An 18,990-nucleotide genomic window follows, 5' to 3' on the forward strand; every position below is an offset into this window, starting at 1 on the left:
TTAGAGTAGCACAGAAACAGGCCCTTCAGCCCACGATGAGCATGCTGACCTTTTTGCCCATCTACACTAATCCCATCTGCCTGCATTGGGACTGTATCCTTTGTGCCTTGCCTACTTATGTGTCTGTCTAAATTGAGTCATACAGAACAGAAACAGGCCCTTCAGCCCAACTGGTCCATGCCGACCAAGAATCCTATCTAAGCTAGTCCCATCTGCTCACATTTGCCCCATATCCCTCTAAACCTTTCCTATCCACGTACCTGTCCAAGTGCCTTTTAAATGTTGTTGATGTACCTGCCTCAACCACTTCCTCTGGCAGGTCATTCCATATACTGACCACCCTCTGGGGGAAAAATTGCCCCTCAGGTTCCTCCCCTCTCGCCCTAAACCTATGCCCTCTGGTTCTTGATTCCAGCAACCCTGGGAAAAAAGACTGTGTGCATTCACCCTGTCTCTGTCCCTCAGGATTTTATACGCCTGTGTAAGGTCACCCCTCATTCTCCAATGAACAAAGGCCTGCTCAACCTCTCTCTATTACCCCGTCCCTCGTGTCTCTTAAATGCAGTGATTCTATCTGCGTTCACCACCTCCTCTGGCAGCACCCTCCAGATAGCAACCATTCTGTGTAGAAAAAACTTACCCTCCAATCCCCTTTAAAACTCCTTCCTCTCACCTTGAACCCGTCCCTTTTGTTTTTGATTCCCATACCAAGGGAAAAAGATTTTGACTTTCTGCCCTACCTATGCCTCTCATAATCTTATATACTTACTTCTATGACAAAAATAGTAAGAGCACAGGTATTCAACACACAAAAGGCACCGTTTTGGTGCTTGTGCAGAGGCCTGCAAATCCTAGTGCTCCTCAGTGTTTTCAGTCCAATGAGGGAGCACAACACTTACTGGTCCCCCCCACAAGCCCGTTGTTTATTGGACCATGGAGCACTGAGTGAGATAGTTTGTGGCATGCCCCCGGCTTAATTCGGCCCGGTTGGCACTTTGCCATCTGCCCATTGACAAGTCGATGGGAGATGCTTCAAACTCATTCCGTGTGGAATTCACTGGCCACAGGCGGATGATCGTCCAATTGGTCCATTCAGGGTCAAAGCTGGGCTCCATGGTGGAGGTCCCGCTGCAACAGCCGTGATGAACGAGTGTCCTCAGTCCATTCGTCAAGCCAAGCAGGTAACCGCAGTGCGATGTGGTTGTTATTATCTGTTCACAGGATGTGGGCACTGCTGGCAAGGGTGCCATTTGCTGCCCTTGAATCATGTGGTTCAAGGTAGTTTCCACCATAGATATCACCTTCACGGTCCCCCTGCTTCACCACTTCGACATACCACAGGCCCAGGCTGTCAAGAATGCCAGTTAACAATCACCTTGGTGGGTCAGGCCAGTCAGGGTAAGGATAACAGATATCCTCCGCTTGATGGATATTGGTGAACCAGGTGGACTTCTATGGCAATCCACTGGCTTCTTGATCATTACCAAGGCCAGCAGTTTTTACTCCAGATTAATTAAAATTCCCTAGTTGCAGTAGTGGGATTTGAACCCCTATCTCTAAATCATTAGGCTTTTGGATCACTAGTCCAGTAACATTCCTACTACATGACTGTTTCCCAGCACCCATCCCACTGCATTACCACACACACACAATATAATGTTGCATGCAACACCAGCCTATTTGAAATGGTAACTCAAGACTTCCAATGCTCTGGCCTGCCCTTGCGTTAGACATTTGATAGCTGCTGTGTCCTTCATTCCATTATCTCATTATACTCTACTAACATATGGTGGAAACGGAGAAAGGCAGCCTCAATGCACAGCCCTCTCTGTGAAACCAGTGGTTGGCAAACTATCATGGGCCAAATACCAGCTGATAACATAGAACCTAGAACAGTACAGCACAGGAACAGGCCTTCGGGCAAAGATGTTATGCCGAACTAAACTTAAATGTCTAACTAATCTCCATATTCCAATGTCCATATCCCTCCATTCTCTGCACATTCATGTGCCTATCTAAGAGCTTCTTAAATCCCTTTATCGTATCCACTACCACCCCTAGCAGGGCATTCCAGACACCCACCACTCTGTGTAAACAACAAAAAACTTGCCCCGTACATCATCTTTGAACTTTCCCCCCCTCTCCTTAAATACATGCCCTCTAGTATTAGAAATTCGACCCTGGGAAAAAGATACCAGCTATTTATCTACGCTGTTAGTTGGGTCTTGGCAGAAGAACCCCTGTACTTTGAGCACAGCCTTGTACTGCAGAACTTATCATTCTGCATCCTGGATGAAATGATTTAAAAGGAAGATACTGGTGTTTAACACACTGCAGTACCAGACATCAGGTGGCCCACAACTAGGGGAAGATCGGTGCTGCCAGTGTAAGTCTGTGCTAATAAATAGGTCATGGAAGTATAACTAAGAGGCAGATACTTGTGGCACCTCACCCTGTCATGTCCTGGTTTTCTAGCAGATATATTACCCTGCTGGCTGTCACTGGGAACCTCATCCATACACACACACACTAGGTGTCAAGTGATGGTGTTAAGCTCATCTCTGCCTGAGAGGGAAGCAGAATATCCATCAGCCACAGGAAGGGAAGGTTGAGGGAAGACTGTCCCCACAGCTATTTCAGGGAGATCCTTAACACACTACAGTTGATGGAGTTTTTAAGATAATTTCCCTGAAGTTGACTGTATTTTCCCATCTTAAAAGCAGCTGACACATTGGGCAGTTCAGGCGCTGCATGAATGCAGGCACTGGAGCCAAATCCCACCCTGAAAGAGATATGGACCAAACACAGACAAATGGGACCAGCTTAGGTAGGCACCTTGGTTGGCATGGACAAGTTGGGCCGAAGGGCCTGTTTCCTTGCTGAATGACTCCATACCTCTACACTCCTGCCAATAAAATGAGTTTGTCAGTGTGTTCATTAGCAACTCAGCAATCACGTGACAAGGACTGACCCTGAACTTCGTGTAGACTCCTCCAGACCACTGAGCCTCCCACTAGCACATGTGTACACCCATGTACAGTACCAGGGCTCTGGCCTACAAGGTAATATACTGGTCGGCAGTTAAAGTCCACAACTGAAAATAATAAGGACTTCCCTCCACCCAAGACACAGTGATTACATTTTTCCAGATCTGGGCATCACTGACAAGGCCAGCATTTCTTGCCCATCCTTAATTACCCTTGAGGAAGTGGGGGTGTGCTTCCTTCTCAAACTACTGCAGCCCTTCCGGTGAAGGTGCTCCCACAGTGCTGTTGGGAAGGGAGATCCAGGATTTAGACCCAGTGACGATGAAGGACCCACGATATATTTCCAAGTCAGGATAGTGCGGGACTTGGAGGGGAACCTGTAGGTGATGGTGTTCCCCTACACCTGCTGCCCTTGTCCTGCTTGGAGATAGAGGACACGGGTTTGGGAGGTGCTCTCGGAGTTGTCTGGGCAATTAACTGCACTGATGGTAGATGATAACACTGCAGCCATTGCCCACCGGTGTGGAGGGACTGAGTGTTTAGGGCGTTGGGGAGTGCACTAATCAAATGGGTTACTTTGTCCTGGATGGCATCGAGCTTCTTCAGAGTTGTTGGATCTGCACTCATTCAGGCAAGTGGAGAGTGTTTCATCACACTTAGTAACTTAATGAATGTGGGTATTAGGAGGTGAGACTCTCATTATAAGATACCCAGCCTTTGACCTTGTACCATGGTAGTTATATGGCTGATCCAGCTGAGTCTCTAATTAACTGTGGCCCCCAGGTCTTGGTAGCAGGGGACTCAGGGACGGTAACACTACTGAAGTCAAGGGTAGTGGTTAGAGACCCATCCCCACCCTTGTAGAAGACTGGCATTTATGTGAAATTAATGTTGCTTGTATTCGATATTGGCTGATGAAAAACACAGCGAGGAGAAGGGAGTCCTGAGAGGGGTGGGGAAATATCTGGAGGGGGGTGGAGGAAAGTCTGGGTGTGGGGGGCGTGGAGGTGAGGGTGTGAGGGACGAAGTCCGGAGAGAGGCGGGATTCCAGAGAGAGAAAGGGAGGGAAGGAGAGAGATCCATAGAGAGAGACAGTAATGGCGGAGGTTTGGAGAGGGAGCGTGGGTTCACAGAGAGGGGGCAGGTTTGGAGAGAGAGGTAAGTTCCTTGCCCTGCAGAGTGGTGAGACATTAATTGACCAAGTTTACCTGGGAAATGAGGGGAAATTTCCTGCAGGAGAAGTCGATGAATCCAAGGTCATGGAAGCCCACTGGAATGGTGGGATTGTTCTGGATGTAAGGCTTTCCGGAAACATCTGTCGGAAGCTGCTTGTGGATCATGGCGTTATGTCGGAGTAAACCGCGGTGGGTCTTAAAGGAAATGCAGCACAGGCTACACCTGGACAAAAGAACATCAATTGTGTATATGTCAGTGCAGAGACAGAAACCGGATGCCAGTCAGTGGTGCACACCCCATAACCCTCCCTCGTGTGGCAGCGGCAGTATGCAGCAGTGACTGCTCCACAACATCAGAAACCCTGGATGGACACGTCTGCCTCACCGCCCACCCAGATCATGCCTGACCCTGCGAAATTCCTCCTCAAGCCCATCCTGAGGTGAAAGGTGAGCCGTGATCTCACTGGGTGGTGGAGCAAGCACGATGCCTGAACGGACTACTTCCTGCCCCTATTCCTTATGTTCATGCATTCTAGATCCCTTATCCCGAGACCATGTCCCAGATCTAAGTTCTCCCATCATGGGATGCAGGGTGAGTTAGCCAGCTGGACACAAAACTGGCTTGGTGGAAGGAGGCAAAGGGTGGTAGTGGATGGTTGGTTTTCAAATCGGAGGCCTGTGACCAGCGGTGTGCTGCAGGGATCGGTGCTGGGTCCACTGTTGTTTGTCATCTGTAGTAACGGTTTGGATGAGAACATACGTGGTACTGTTAGTAAGAGTGTGGATAACACTAAAATCGGTGGTGTGGTGAACAGTGAAGAAGGTTGGCTGAGGTTACAACAGGATCCAGATCAACTGGGAAAGTGGGCAAAGGAATGGCAGATGGAATTTAAGTCAGACAAGTGCAAAGTGATGCATTTTTGGAAGTTAAACCTGGGCAGAATTGACACAGTAAATAATAGGGCTCTGGGGAGTGTTATAAAACATAGAGACCAAGGGGTACAGGTACATAGTTCCCTGACAGTGGCGACACAGGTAGACAGGGTGGTGAAGAAGGCGTGTGGGATATTTGCCTTCATCGGTCAGGGCACTGAGTACAGCAGTTGGGACATCGTGTTACAGCAAGATGTTGGTGAGGCCACACCTGGAACATCGAGCGCAGTGCTGGTCACCGTACTATAGGAAGGATGGGATTCACCTAGAGGGTACAGAAAAGGTTCACAAGGATATTTCTGGGACTGGGAGGGGGCTTGAGTTACAAGGAGAGACTGGATAGGTTGGGACTGTTTTCCCTGAAGGCTGAGGTGACCTTGTAGAGGTTTATAAAATCATGAGGGGCAGAGATAAGGTGGACGAGTTGGGCTGAAGGGCCTGATTCTTTGCTGTATTATTCTATGACTCCACCACAGGAAATGTGGGGAGAATTCTGGAGTCTGGGGCCACTGCACCTGCCTGGAAGAGCAATAATTTTCGGGGGGGGGTTGATCACAGTGCAAGGTGGGGGGGGGTGGGGGGGGGGGTCAGTGTGTAGATGTTGGAGGACCAGAAAAGGCTACAGAAGGAGACCAGGACAGAGAGCACGGAGGGACGAGGACTGGCCCTCTGCCCCGCCCTGAGGGCCGAGGACTGAACAAGTGCTGATGCTAACATGCACCTTGTATGTTCAACCATTGGGGGAGCTCTAACACAGCCACTGCTGCAAGGTTGCCTCGCCTGGGGACCTGTGAGTGTGAGCAGGCAGTCCTGGGCTCTCTCCAGCTCGGTGTGCTCAGTCCTACGTACGGCAAACTCCACCCTGGACCCCACCTCTCTCTCGCACCATCCCTCCAAATTCCCACCACGACCAGCCCCGATTACAAGGAGCAAACAACTGCAATAACTTCCCCCAGCTGACGCAAGCTCTATGCATCTGCTGCAGCCACACTGCTGCTGCCTCGCTGAACAAGCCCTCCCCCAGAACCTCACAAAATGGAGGGAGCAGCAGACTGGTCTGCCCTTGCCCAGTGACAGCTGGGCTCCTGGGCACTGTTCTGACTGGTCCTGGCTGTGCAGTGGCCACAAACACAGTGCAACAAGCAAGATGCTGGAGGAACTCAGCGGGTCGAGCAGCATCTGTGAGGGGGGGAATGGACAGTTGGTGTTTCAGGTCAAGACCCTTCATCGGGATTGAAAGATAGAAGGGAGAGAGGCAGTTTAAAGAGGTGGAGGGAAGGGGTGGAGCAAGAGCTGGCAGGTGATAGGTGGATCCAGGTGAGGGGGATGATGGGCGGATGGAGGAGGGGAGGGTGGAAATAGCGACAGAAGCTGGGAGGTGATCGGTGGAGGTGACAAAGGGCTGAAGATGATGGGATCGGATAGGAGGGGAAGGTGGAGCGTGGGGAGGGCAGATGGGAACAGTGGGGGAGGGAACCAGTGGGAGGAGGGTGTGGGTGATGGGCAGATGAAGTGGGGGGAGGAGGGGAAAAGAAACAGGGTGATGGGGGCTGGGGTGGGTGTGAGAGGAACGGGATGGATGGGGTGGGTGGGGGGGGTGGTGAAGAAATGGGACAGAAGGGGAGCGGTTGCTGTTTTCTCTCTCCAGAAACAGGACCACGCACACCAGGAGGGAAACATACTGGAGCAACCTTGGAGCAGGTAGTGAGCTGTCAGACACGTCCACCTCCACGTCTTCCGAGCTGCTGCTCCTGCATTTGGCAGCAGGTCTCCCTGGGGGTGCCCAGGGTGTGCCACAGTCAGTGGTGCTCCCATTAAAGTCCAGCTCCAAGCCCTCCACCACCACTCTCCCACCACCACAGGCTTACAATGACAGCCCTGTCAGCTGCACAGACTGGAGCTTTCTCTGGCTCGTACTCAACACTCTCTAACATAACCTCCTGACACGGGTGCACAGCTGGCGAGGGAGGCTTTACTCACAGCAGGCTGTCAGCTTACAGCTGTGGTGCCCGCTTGAGGCACTCTCCAGAGCTCATCGCTTGACGGCACTGTCTCCCAACGCCAACTCAACATGCCAATCTCTCCGGTATGTAAACCACCAGCTGGGCTTGAAGAGCAACCCCTCTCTTCACCCCCTTACCCCTGCCATCGCCCCAAGTAGGGAGGACAGTCAATCAGCAGCAACTTTTGTGACTCCCGCTCTCCCGCAGTTAACTCCCGCTCCCCCACGGTTAACTCCTCTTGCACAGTTAACTCGTACTCCTGCTGCCTCATAGCTCAGTGCTTGATGGGTGTTTGATGATCAGTGTGGACTCAGAGGGCCTTTTTCCACATTATCACCAACCCCCCTGCTCCGGTGTGAAGCGGTACCACTGACTCTTCCAGGCCAATCCAAGAGAGAAGGCGGGGCCTCAGTTTAACTCGCCCTCTGTCACTGCCTCAGTACCACATGGTACATCCGCAGGGTCCTGGTGCTCCTGTCTCTGGAGGGGAGTGTAACTCACTCAGCCACAGGAGGAGGAGTCAGGTCACACTAGGTGCACAGGACAGGCTGCTCAACACCTACCTCACTCAGTTTGGCAGAGCCAAGACTCAGTACGAATCCAAGTTAGAAATGTGTGCTGTACTACTCTGTGCACAGTGCCAGGATACTCCCAACATTGCCCAGAGTTCACAGTATAGTGACGAGAGCTATTTACCATGTTCTCCTGCTCCCTCCCACCTCATCCCTGGCCATGTTTACCTCAGGACAAAATGAACATTGTCAAAACTCACAACACTCAAAGGAAACCACAAGCTGGTTCTGACTGTTGATGGCTTAAACACCCAGAGCAAGCAGACAAAGGTTCATTGTCACACCACAGTCTCTGTGAAACTGCACTGACACTCCATGTGTTGCAAGCCCTGCAAATCAGAAGCAATGTCTCCTTACTATTCACTGCACCCATCCACACCTCTGACCTCCCTGCACCTCTGCACATGTACCGGCTGAACCTCTGTGGCCACACAAAAGCAGTGATGGCTGGGTTCACACACCAGGGAGAAGGTCGTTCACAGCCAGAAGAACTGCTCAGTCATGTCTGATCTGGAGTTAAAGATGGCTTTCGAGGATCACAGGAGGAGAGACGAGGGGAGGCCAAGGTCCCGACAACGCTGCGTATTGGCCTGGTGAAAACTTCCCCGTTTCAGCTGCGGATTCAGACCCATTCTGGCTGTCTGCCTGATGCAGCACTGTGGGATGAGAAGCTAATCCAAGGTCCACCAGCTCCCTCAGATGCATGGAGAAGACCCAGGCACCACTTTGAATAAGGGCAACGAAGTTTCCCCTGGCCTCCTGTAGATGGTTGAACCTTCATCAGTATTATCCCATCCAACATAAACCCACCCTCACCTCACACTCTCTAAAGAGGACAAGGCTATGACAAGGTCATCTCTCTCCTCATTTCCGGACCCTTATTCCCATATCTTCCAACTTCAGGACCCCTTAACCCACATCTCCCGAATCTGACACCTGGCTCCCAATTCTCTTACCTTTGGAATCCCTGCTCCCACTGCCAACTCTGGGACCCCTGTTCTCATATCTCCCAAATCCAAGACCCTGCTCCCAAGGTGCAGAATTAGATTCCAAGGGTAATGTAACAAAGAATTGAAGGCCACCTAGCTGCTGCTCACTTTAGGAAACTGTTTGTTCACACTGAAGCTGGTCTTAATCTTCAGGCAACCAGTGTGATTTGATGGAATCACTCAACAGGTGTCAGGCAGCAACAATGGACAGAGAAACTGATATAGCAGAATTAATGTTTCAGGTTGGAGACCCTTCGTCAGAACTGACTAAAGGTCATCCACATGAAACAATAACTCTGTTCCTCTCTCCACAGCTGCTGTCTGACCCACTGAGTGTTTCCAGCATTCTGTTTTTATTTCATGTTTCCAGTATCTGCAGTTCTTGACTTTGATTTCCCTGTGTGGTTTGAAGGCCAGGAGGCAGCTTAGATATTAGGATTCGTTAGCTTTCCCTACATGATTTTCTGCTTGAAGCTTGCAGAAGTGGGCATTGTGGTAATGGTCAGAATAACTCTACAGGAAATGGCCATCATAACCCAATGCAAGCATTGCCATGGTTACTGAGATTTTTTTAAAAGATGCTGTGCCTACGTAGACTGAGGCAAAGGTGTTATCTGGAAATTGCCGGAGAAGGTTGCTTTCTTTCAGAGAGTGGAGTGGTGTCCTGGGAGATTAGTTTCGGACATAAAGCCCCACTTCAAAATCCATCCCTGTCCATTCTTTCACCTTGCCCTCCTCTGATGCAGAGTTCACTCCTTTCAAGAAACGAGCAGCGCAAATCTCAAAGCAACGTAACCCTAATCCTGAATCCAGACCTCTACTGCAGAGGTGGGGAACAGAGGTTCATTCACATTCACCTATGCAGAATGTGCAACATGGCAGCTACTGCACGATGCAATCTGTTTCTCAATTGCAACACCACCGCCCTCCAGAGGATATCAAAAGTGAGCACACAGTGCAGCATAGACAAATTTCTACTTCCATTTACATTGACATACTGGGAGGGCAGGGAGAAATCAAGTCCAATAACTGAGGTGACAGCTGGTGTGAGTGTCATGGGAGCAGCATTGAGTCAGCACCGATTCCTTACGAGGAGGTTTCTGCAGTGAACAGCAATGGAAACAGGAACACTGGATCTCCCTCAATGCAGAGACAGGGACCTCTCCGCTGATATAGGATGCTGCACAGAGTGCCGCACTGTGGGAGAGTGGCACTGTGGGAGGGGCAGTACTGAGGGAGTGCCACACTGTGGGAGGGGCAGTACCAAGGGAGTGCCACACTGTGGGGGCGGCAGCACTATCAGAGGAGCAGTACTGAGGGAGTTGCCGCACTATGGGAGGGGCGATACTGAGGGAACGCTGCACTGTGGGAGTGCCGCACTGTGGGAGGGGCGATACTGAGGGAGCGCCACACCGTGAGAGGGGCAGTACTGAAGGAGTGCTGCACTGTGGGAGTGTGGCACTGTGGGAGGGGCAATACTGAGGGAGTGCTGCACTGTGGGAGTGTGGCACTGTGGGAGGGGCAATACTGAGGGAGCGCTGCACTGTGGGAGTGTGGCACTGTGGGAGGGGCAATACTGAGGGAGCGCTGCACTATGCGAGGGGTAGTACTGAGGGAGTGTCTCACTGTGGGAGGAATGCATGGGTGATGGGCAGATGGAGTGGGGGGAGGAGGGAAAAGAGTCAGGGTGATGGGGGGCTGGGATGGGTGTAGGATGAACTGGGTGGATCAGGACAGCAGCATGGACCGCTTCAGCAACTGTGACCTGAACGATGTGGCAAGCTGACAAACAGGCAATGGCTCCCCATGAGGGACTGGACCCTGTGAAGGGGAGGCCGACCTTCGGCTCACCTCAAGGTGGAGTCAGGGTGCGTCTCCATGTGGGACTCCAGGCCGTACTTGCAGATGAAAGTCTTGAGACACACGGGGCAGTGAAGAATCTCCTCGCTTTTCTTCTCTTCCTCTGTGTCGGAGGCATTCTCTCGGTTAACCTGGTCGGGGATGGAGAGAGGGCAGAGTTTGGAGTTAAAAACTAAATGAAAATGAGAACAACTCCGTGAGAATCTAAACAAAATACTGCAGATACCAGAAACACTTAGCAGGTCAGGCAGCATCTGTGGAGACAGAATACAGTCTCTTCTGATGAAAAGTCCTCAACTCTGTCTCTATCTCCCCCATGGATGCCGTCTGACCTGCTGAGTGTTTCTAGCATTTTTTGTTTTATTTCCAATATGTATTTCTACAACAAGGAGCTGTTGATATTATCTCTTAACCTCCCACTGTCATATTACAGGTGGAAAAATTCTTCCTTATGTTCCATCTGAGCCGAATCCCTTCCCCCTTACCCTAAACCTATGCCTTCATGCATTAGGCACCTCTGCTGCGAGGAAATGTTTCTGAATATGCGGAGAACCTGCACTCAGCCCACAGGAATGACCCTGAGCTTCCTCTTGCCTGCCACTTTAATTCCCCATCCCACACACTGCCCTCCTGCACTGCCACAACAAGGCCCAATGCAAGCTCAAGGAACAACACCTCACCCTCCATCTAGGCATACTGTAGCCTGTAGGACTCGATACCAAATTCTCCAACTTCAGGCAATTCACTCTTTCATAGCATCATTCTTGCTCAGCATGTTGATCAGTCAGGCTGCTCGGCATGTCCCACAGCCTTACCATCAGCAACACATTACACAGAGAAAGAAGCCTAATCTGATCTTGAATGCTACATTAGGTCATCCAGTCTCACTCTATCGAAGATATTCCCTTCGTTCTGCCGTCTCTCCTTACCTGTTTTCACTTTCCCAGTTCTGACAAGGGATCTTTAATCTGAAACATTCACCATTTCTCTTTCTGCAGACACTGCCTGACCTGCTGAGTGCTTCCAGTATTTTCCGTTTTTATTTCAGATTTCCAGCTTCTGTAATACTTTTGATTTCCCTAATATCAACCCTATCCACGTCATCAAGTCACAGACCCCAGCAGCCCCAACTTTCTCGCATGTCTCCAGCAGGACATTCACAGTCTCCATGACACAGTGGTGCAACTGGTGGAGCCGCTGCCTGACAGCTCCAGTGACCCAGGTTCAATCCCGATCTCGGATGCTGTCTGTGTGGAATTTGCACGTTCTTCCTATGACCCTGTGGGTTTCCCTGGGTGCTCCGGTTTCCTCTGAAGACGTTCAGGTTGGTAGGTTAATTGCTCAGTGTAAATTGTCCCTATTGTGTATGTGGGAGGCAGGAGAGAGAGTGGTGGTGGGGGGAGTTGATAGGCATGTGAGAGAGAGAACAGGAGCACTTCCTCCTCTTATCCCGTGGGTGGGGAAGCTTGCTGCCAGGGTGGTGAAAATCTTGCACCAAGCTCGGTAGCAGTCCTGCACACTCGCAGGGTGCTCCTCGTACCGGAAAGGTACGGGAGAGGGGACAGTGAGCAAGAGGGAGAAAACGACCAAAGTTCAGGAAGTGGGCACTGTCAAACTGACAGGAGCCTGGCATTCCTTCAACAGCCAATGGGACATCCAACAGTGGATGAAAGATTAGCTTCCTACTTCTGGTGCAGCTTAGTAGTATCAGAGGATGTGTTTTCCGGGCCGTGTCAGTAATGCTTCAGTGAGCCCAGTCCTCCTGCCGAGTCAGCTGAACTTAGAACAGATGCCAATCAACCCCTCAAGCCTGGGCCCACTCGATATTCACTCCTCAGACTCCTGAAACCTGCCCTTCTCCTTGTATTGGAACATTGCACAGTTCTGGTCACCACACTGTAAGGAAGGATGTGATTGCACTGCAGAGGGTGCTGAGAAGATTCACCAGGATGTTGCCTGGGATAGGATGTGGTCTCTCAGCAATTTTAAAAGATGTACCATAGAAAGCATCCTATCCGGATGCATCACAGCTCGGTATGGCAACTGCTCTGCCCAACTCCGCAAGAAATTGCAAAGAGTTGTGGACACAGCCCAGTCCATCATGAAAGCCAGCCTCCCCTCCATCGACTCCATCTGCACTTGCCACTGCCTCCGGAAAGCTGCCAACATTATCAAGGTCCCCTCCCACCCCAGTCATTCTCTCCTCTCCCCACCCCCTGTCAAGCAGAAGATACAAAACCTTGAGAGCACGTATATCAGGCTCAAGGACAGCTTCTATCCCATTGTTATCAGACCCTTGAACGGACCTCTCATACGCTAAAAGATGAACAACTAATCTCCCAATCTACCTCATCATGGCACTTGCACTTTATTTGCCTACCTGCACTGCACTTTCTCTGTAAATGTAACACTATTTTCTGCATTGTTTCATTTTTACTACCTTGATGTACTTATGTATGGCATACAAAACAAAGGCTCTTCTCTGTATCACAGTACAGGTGACAATAAAAAAAAACAATTCCAATTATGAGGAGAGACTGGAGAGGCTGGGTTTGTTTTCCTTGGAGCAGAGAAGGCCGAGGGGTGGACCTGTACACAATTATGAGAGGGATAGATAAAGCACATAAACTTTTCCTCAGCGTAGTTCTGTCTAACAGCTGAGAACATAATTTAAGGAGTGGAGCGTGAGGTTTAGAGGGGATCTGAGGAAGAACTTTTTCCACGCAAAGGGTGGTTGTAGTCGGAACACACTGCCTGAGAAGGTGGTGGAGGCAGAGACTCTCACAACATTGAAGAAGCTTCTGGACAAGCACTTGACTCACCACGGCATTCGTAGGCTATGGACCAAGTGCTGGTACATGGGGTTAGTACAGATGGGTACTTGGTGAGCGTGGACATGGTGGGCCGAAGGGCCTGTTTCCAGTGCTGTATTACTTTATTGATTGTGAGGGAGGACAGAGCTGGGTCAACACACCTGGCAGCCTCTCCTTACGTCAGAACCACCCGCCTGCCCAGGTACCAGAACCAACTGCAGCTCGCACTAGGATGCTCTGTGTGGGAGAGCTGTGAGTTCATGGCCAGCTAGTCCCAGCTGTAGAGTACCAGCAGGCCTCTGTATTGTCAGGGCCCATCATTCTAATGATTATTCAGCTGGGGTCTCACCTGTCCCCTCAGGTGGAGTGAAGGCTTCCGGGAGATCCACGCCCTGGCTTCATTAGATATACTGGGATCTTGCTGTGCATAACTTGGCCACCATGCTTCCCACATTGCAGCATGAGTTGATTGGCTACCTTTGCGAAATTCAACCTCCCCGCCTCTCTTTCTCCGACCTTCCCTCCCGCGTCCCGTCTCTAGCTCCCCATTCCTCACCTCCAGGCACACCAAGACCCAGAATGATGCCATTGCAATCACTGCCATGTGTTCTTAAGAGGGCTGCCACAGCCGGGGAAAATAAAATGGGAACGAGGCCAGAGTTCCTGGCCGTAAATAATTGAACCTGTTGAAGCCTCTCTCCCCATCATCTGAGCAACTGCGGCCACAGAGAAAGGTCAGGCTGAAACAATTACACAGAGCCCACTGTCTGCCTGTTAGGGAGCGACACAACAAAACGAAATAGGGCCATCTTTTTTTGGGCATTTAAAGAGCAGGCTGTCACTTGCTGATTTGGCATTACGCTGCATTACAGCCTTACACTGCCCAACAAAGGGAGATATTGTCTTCTTCAAGTAACAGCTGGAAGCTGGAAACCTCGGTCCCTGTCCTGACCATCCACCTGTCCCCGACTGAAGCCTTAGATTACTCTAATCTCTGGAAGGCACACCACAGCCATACTCCAGTAATCCACTGGCAGGGGAAGTGCCCAGAGAGCTCAGCAGCTGACTTAACCAAGGCCATAAGCACTCAGAGAGCAGTGACCCATTTCTACAGCATCTCATATCCCATTCGGGATATCCCAAGTTACTTTGCAGTGTCCTGTAAATCGTAACCACTTGTTGCAGCAGCAAGAGGCGGGTACAATTACAATGTTAAAGAGACATTTGGACAGGTACATGGCTAGGGATAGTTTAGAGGGGCATGGGCCAAAATGAGGCAAATGGGATTAGCTCAGGTGGACAACATGAACGAGTTGGGCCGAAGGGCCTGTTTCTCATGTTATATAACGCCATGACTCTAAGCTATACACATGATACATACTAATGACAACACAGAGGGGAGGCCATGCTGCCCACCAAGTCTATGCCAGCCCACAGAGCTATCCCACCAGTCTGATTCCCCCTCTCCAGTGTAACCCTCTTGTTTTTACCTCTCTCACGTGTCCAAAAGCTCTGTGGGTTTTTTTTGCGACAGGATGCTGTGTATTCTTCCAGCATTCTGCCACCTCTTACACCTCAGGGTCACTTTACAGCAGCCAACTAACCACGCCTTTGGAATGTGGGAGCAAACCGGATCACCTGGAGGAAACCCAGATGGTCATGGGGAGAACGTGCAAACTCCACACAGACAGCACCTGAGGTAGGGATCGAACTTGGGGGGCTGGAACTGTGAGGCAGCTGCACTATCTATTGCAACACCGCACAGCTCACCCCTACTTCAGCACTCTCTGCTGCAGCAGTGCACGTCCCAGACCCTCTGATCATTCCAGCTCCCTCCTGGCTGCCCAACCCCTGGTAGATAAGGTCCACTGCTGTCCCAGCCCACCTCACAGCAGCCCCCGCCCCCAACCCATCAACAAATGAACAGGTAATTCCACAGTAATGTTGACTGAGGGATAGGTAACAACCAGATCACCAGCTCTGCTCTGAAATACAAGCCATGGAATCTTAGAGCAGATGGGGCCTTAGCTTAATAGCTTGGATCTGAAAGAAGCACCTCTGGCAGTGCAGTGCTTCCTCAGTACAGCACTGGAAGGTTGGGCTAGGCTTTGTGCTCCAGTCTCTGCAGCAAGCCAACTGAGATCCCCATCTAAACTAGTCCCACTTGCCTGCATTTGGCCCATATCCCTCTAAACCCTTCCTATCCATGTACCTGTCCAAGTGCCTTTTAAAGGTTGTTAATGTACCTGCCTCAACCACTACCTCTGGCAGCTCACTCCATATACAGGCTACCCACTTGTCTCTGATTGTGGTTTATTTTTGCACTAATGACTTGTTTTTGCAGTCTCTTTCTTCACTGTCTAGTATAATTTATATTCTGTGTGTTGTCTGAATCTACATGTTTGTGATGCTGCTGCAAGTAAGTTTTTCCATTGTACCTGCACCTCACTGTAATTGTGCACACAACGATAAACTTGACAGCTTGACATTTCCTCTCTCCATTTGTACAGCCTGACCTGTCGGGTGTGTCCCTCAGCCCTGCCTTTCACAACATTTCACACTCCTTTGTCCATATTATCACTCTCTGACTGCAGCCATTAACCCATCGATCATTACTTACCCCCCAGGGCCCACACTGGCCAACCCTGCCTTATCTTAACCAAAGATCCTATCCCTACCTCACCTTCCCTGGAATCTAAAACTAGTTTGCTTCTTTCTCTTTCCCAGTTCTGATGAATGGTCTTCAACCTCAAATGTTACTTGTTTCTTTCTCCACAGCAGCTGCCTGACCTGCTGAGTATTTCCAGGGACACAAGAGACTGCAGATGCTGGAATCTGGAGCAAAACAGCTGGGGGAACTCAGTGGGTCAAGCAGCATATCTTGATGCAGGATATCGACCCAAAACATCGACCATCCCTCTGCCTCCATAGATGCTGCTTGGCCCACCAAGTTCCTCCAGCAGTTTGTTTTTTGCTGAATATTTTCAGCACTGTGCGTTTATAATTTCAACCTAAGGTATGTCAAGTTATCCATACAACAATAAACTGAATTCACACAGTGCTTCTAATTTAACTAAACACCCCCAGGCCCTTTGCTGAGTTTAGAAGAATAAGGGGTGACCTTATTGAAATGTATAAGATCTTGAGGGAGCTTGACAGGGTAGACGTTGAGATGTTTCCACTGGTGGGAGAGTCTCGAATGAGGGGACATAGTTACAAGATTAGGGAGCGGTCACTTAAAACAGAGCTGTGCTGCAACTTCTCACAGAAAGTGGTAAATCTCTGGAATTTCCTACCCAAAGGGTTTTGGAGGCTAGATCATTGGGTGTATTTAAAGAGGAAGTAGATGTGTTTTTGAACGATCAAGGAACTGAGCACTATGGGGAACTGGCACAGAAGAGGAGATGAGGCCTGGGGCAGATCAGCCATGATCATATTGAATGGTGGGGCAGGCTTGAGGGGCTGAGTGGCCTACTCCTGCTCCTATAGTTTTATCAAAGAATATTTGACTCTAAGCTGGATAACAGATATTGTAGATGAACATAAACCTGGTATAAGAGATAGGTTTTAAGGAGAGTTTTAATAAAAGAGGTTCTGTACTACCTCGATGTACTTATGTTTGGAACGATCTATCTGATGGAATGCAAAACAAAGTTTTTCACTATATCTCAGTACACACAGCCAGTTCTATCAGCTCTTCCCACCATCGAGGAAATCTATAAGAGGTGATGTCTCAGAGAGGCAACATCCATCATTAAGGACCCCCACCATCCGGGCTGTGCCCTCTTCTCGATGCTGCCATCAGGCAGGAGGTACAGGAGCCTGAAGACCCACACCTCAAGGTTCAACAGCAGCTTCTTCCCCACCGTCATCAGGTTCTTGAACTGACCTGAAAAACCCTAACATTACCTCGGACTATACTTCTTTATCTCTCTCTCTCAACTTGCGCTAGTGTCGTTATGTTTATTTTCTCGTGTAAGTTATGTACAATTTATAGAAAGTTTACCTTAATTTAGGTTTGCCATGTTTGTAATGTACTGTGCTGCTACTGCAAAAAGCTAATCTTCATGGTATTTATACCCTCTATAATGTATGCCCACGACAATAAACTTGAACTTGGTGGGGAAGTTTAGTAGTGGAGGCTGAATTCAAGGATGATCAAGAGGCCAGAATTGGAGCAGTGCAGAGTTTAATGAACTGAGGGGATTAAGGAGGGAGGGAAGGGCAAGACCATGGCGGTATTTGAAGAAAATTGGTGAGAATTTTACAATTGAGCCATTGCTTTTAAAATGCAGGCAATGTTTAAGGTCAGAGAGCACGGGGGCAATGGGTGATGGCTCTTGGTGTGAACTGGGGCTGGGAGGGGTGCAGAAGGCAGAAGGTGGGGTTCAGCTAGGAGAGCAATGGAACAGAGGAGGCCCATGGTAGGAGCTCCTGGGATAGATGAGCTGAGAGAGGGGCAGCCTAGCCAGGTTACATCGCTGAAAACAGCAGCTTAGAGGTTGGACAAACTTGGGTTGTTTTCTCTGGAGTGGCAGAGGTTGAGGGGAGACCTTATAATAGGCATAGGTAAAGTAGACAGCGCCTATCTTTTTCCCAGGGTCGAAATGTCTAATACCAGAGGGCATGCATTTAAGGTGAGGGAGGAAAGATCAAATCAGATGTGCAGGACAAGTTTTTTTATACAGAGAGTGGTAGGTGCCTGGAACGGGCTGCCAGGGGTGGTGGTGGAGGCGGCAAATATGATAGCGGCTTTCAAAAGACTCTTAGATAGGCATATAAATATGCAGAACATGGAGGGACATGGGCATTGTGTAGGCAGAAGGGATTAGTTAAGGGGCATTTAATTACTAGTTTAATTAGTTTGGCACAACACCGTGGGCCAAAGGGCCTGCTTCTGTGCTGTACTGTTCTACGTTCTAGTGTTGGCATGGATACTTGATCCAGAGGTCACCCAGGGGTCAGACATGGCCGCAACATTTCGAGCAACCTAACTCAGGAAGAACGAGGGGGGTAGAGTGACTAGGGAAGAGAGCTTGCAATGTAAATCGCAAGCGATCGATTTAAACACCAGCGCCTGAAATGCAAAAGTGTCACATTCCTGATCTCTCACACTGCCTGTCCACACACGCTTCCCTCAGATAAAGGGCAAGGCAAAAGAGGTCTCCAGTGCTGCTGCAGAAGGTGAGAGCAGTTGGCTCCACCTCACAGGAAGAGTTGACTTTGCCACTTCGAACAGTTCACCTGCTCAGCCGCTCCCCACCGAGAGAGACAAGGGCCCATTGTTTGACGTCTGGGAACCCAGATGAGATTTTATTGGTGTACGTGTGACAAAGCCAACAGCCTGTTTGCAAACCTGATCCAAGCGATACGTGTCTCCTTCAACAATGTGTGCCTAACACTGCACAATTCCACACTGCCCCACTGACACCACACATCAGGCTAATCTTGCTTGGAAACTCTCCTGTGCGAGGATTACTGTTGGCATAAGAACCCACCCTTCCACTGGCTAGGGCAAACTCCCAAAGATCACTTCAGCATATCGTAAAACTCAGGGCCCTAGAGCAGATGGACGATCTGAATCCAGATGAAGAACTCTCCATTCCCCTGCATAGATGCTGCCTGACCCACTGAGTTCCTCCAGCATCTTGCGTGTTG

At 49.9% G+C, this 18,990-nt stretch overlaps 1 protein-coding gene across 3 annotated transcripts in view; it reads right to left on the reverse strand.

Moving 5' to 3' along the window:
* The window catches only part of rreb1a (ras responsive element binding protein 1a), a 184,076-nt gene that overhangs the window by 14,468 nt on the left and 150,618 nt on the right, over positions 1–18,990 (reverse strand). For all 3 annotated transcript variants that reach the window (XM_052015651.1, XM_052015652.1, XM_052015653.1), the window contains exons 8-9: positions 10,511–10,650; positions 4,196–4,385 (exon numbers count right to left, since the gene is read on the reverse strand). In XM_052015651.1, coding sequence (XP_051871611.1) covers positions 4,196–4,385; positions 10,511–10,650 — 330 coding nt within the window. The remainder of the gene's footprint in view (positions 1–4,195; positions 4,386–10,510; positions 10,651–18,990) is intronic.

Source organism: Pristis pectinata, chromosome 5 (assembly GCF_009764475.1).
Source record: "Pristis pectinata isolate sPriPec2 chromosome 5, sPriPec2.1.pri, whole genome shotgun sequence".
NCBI classification, from domain to species: Eukaryota; Metazoa; Chordata; class Chondrichthyes; order Rhinopristiformes; family Pristidae; genus Pristis; species Pristis pectinata.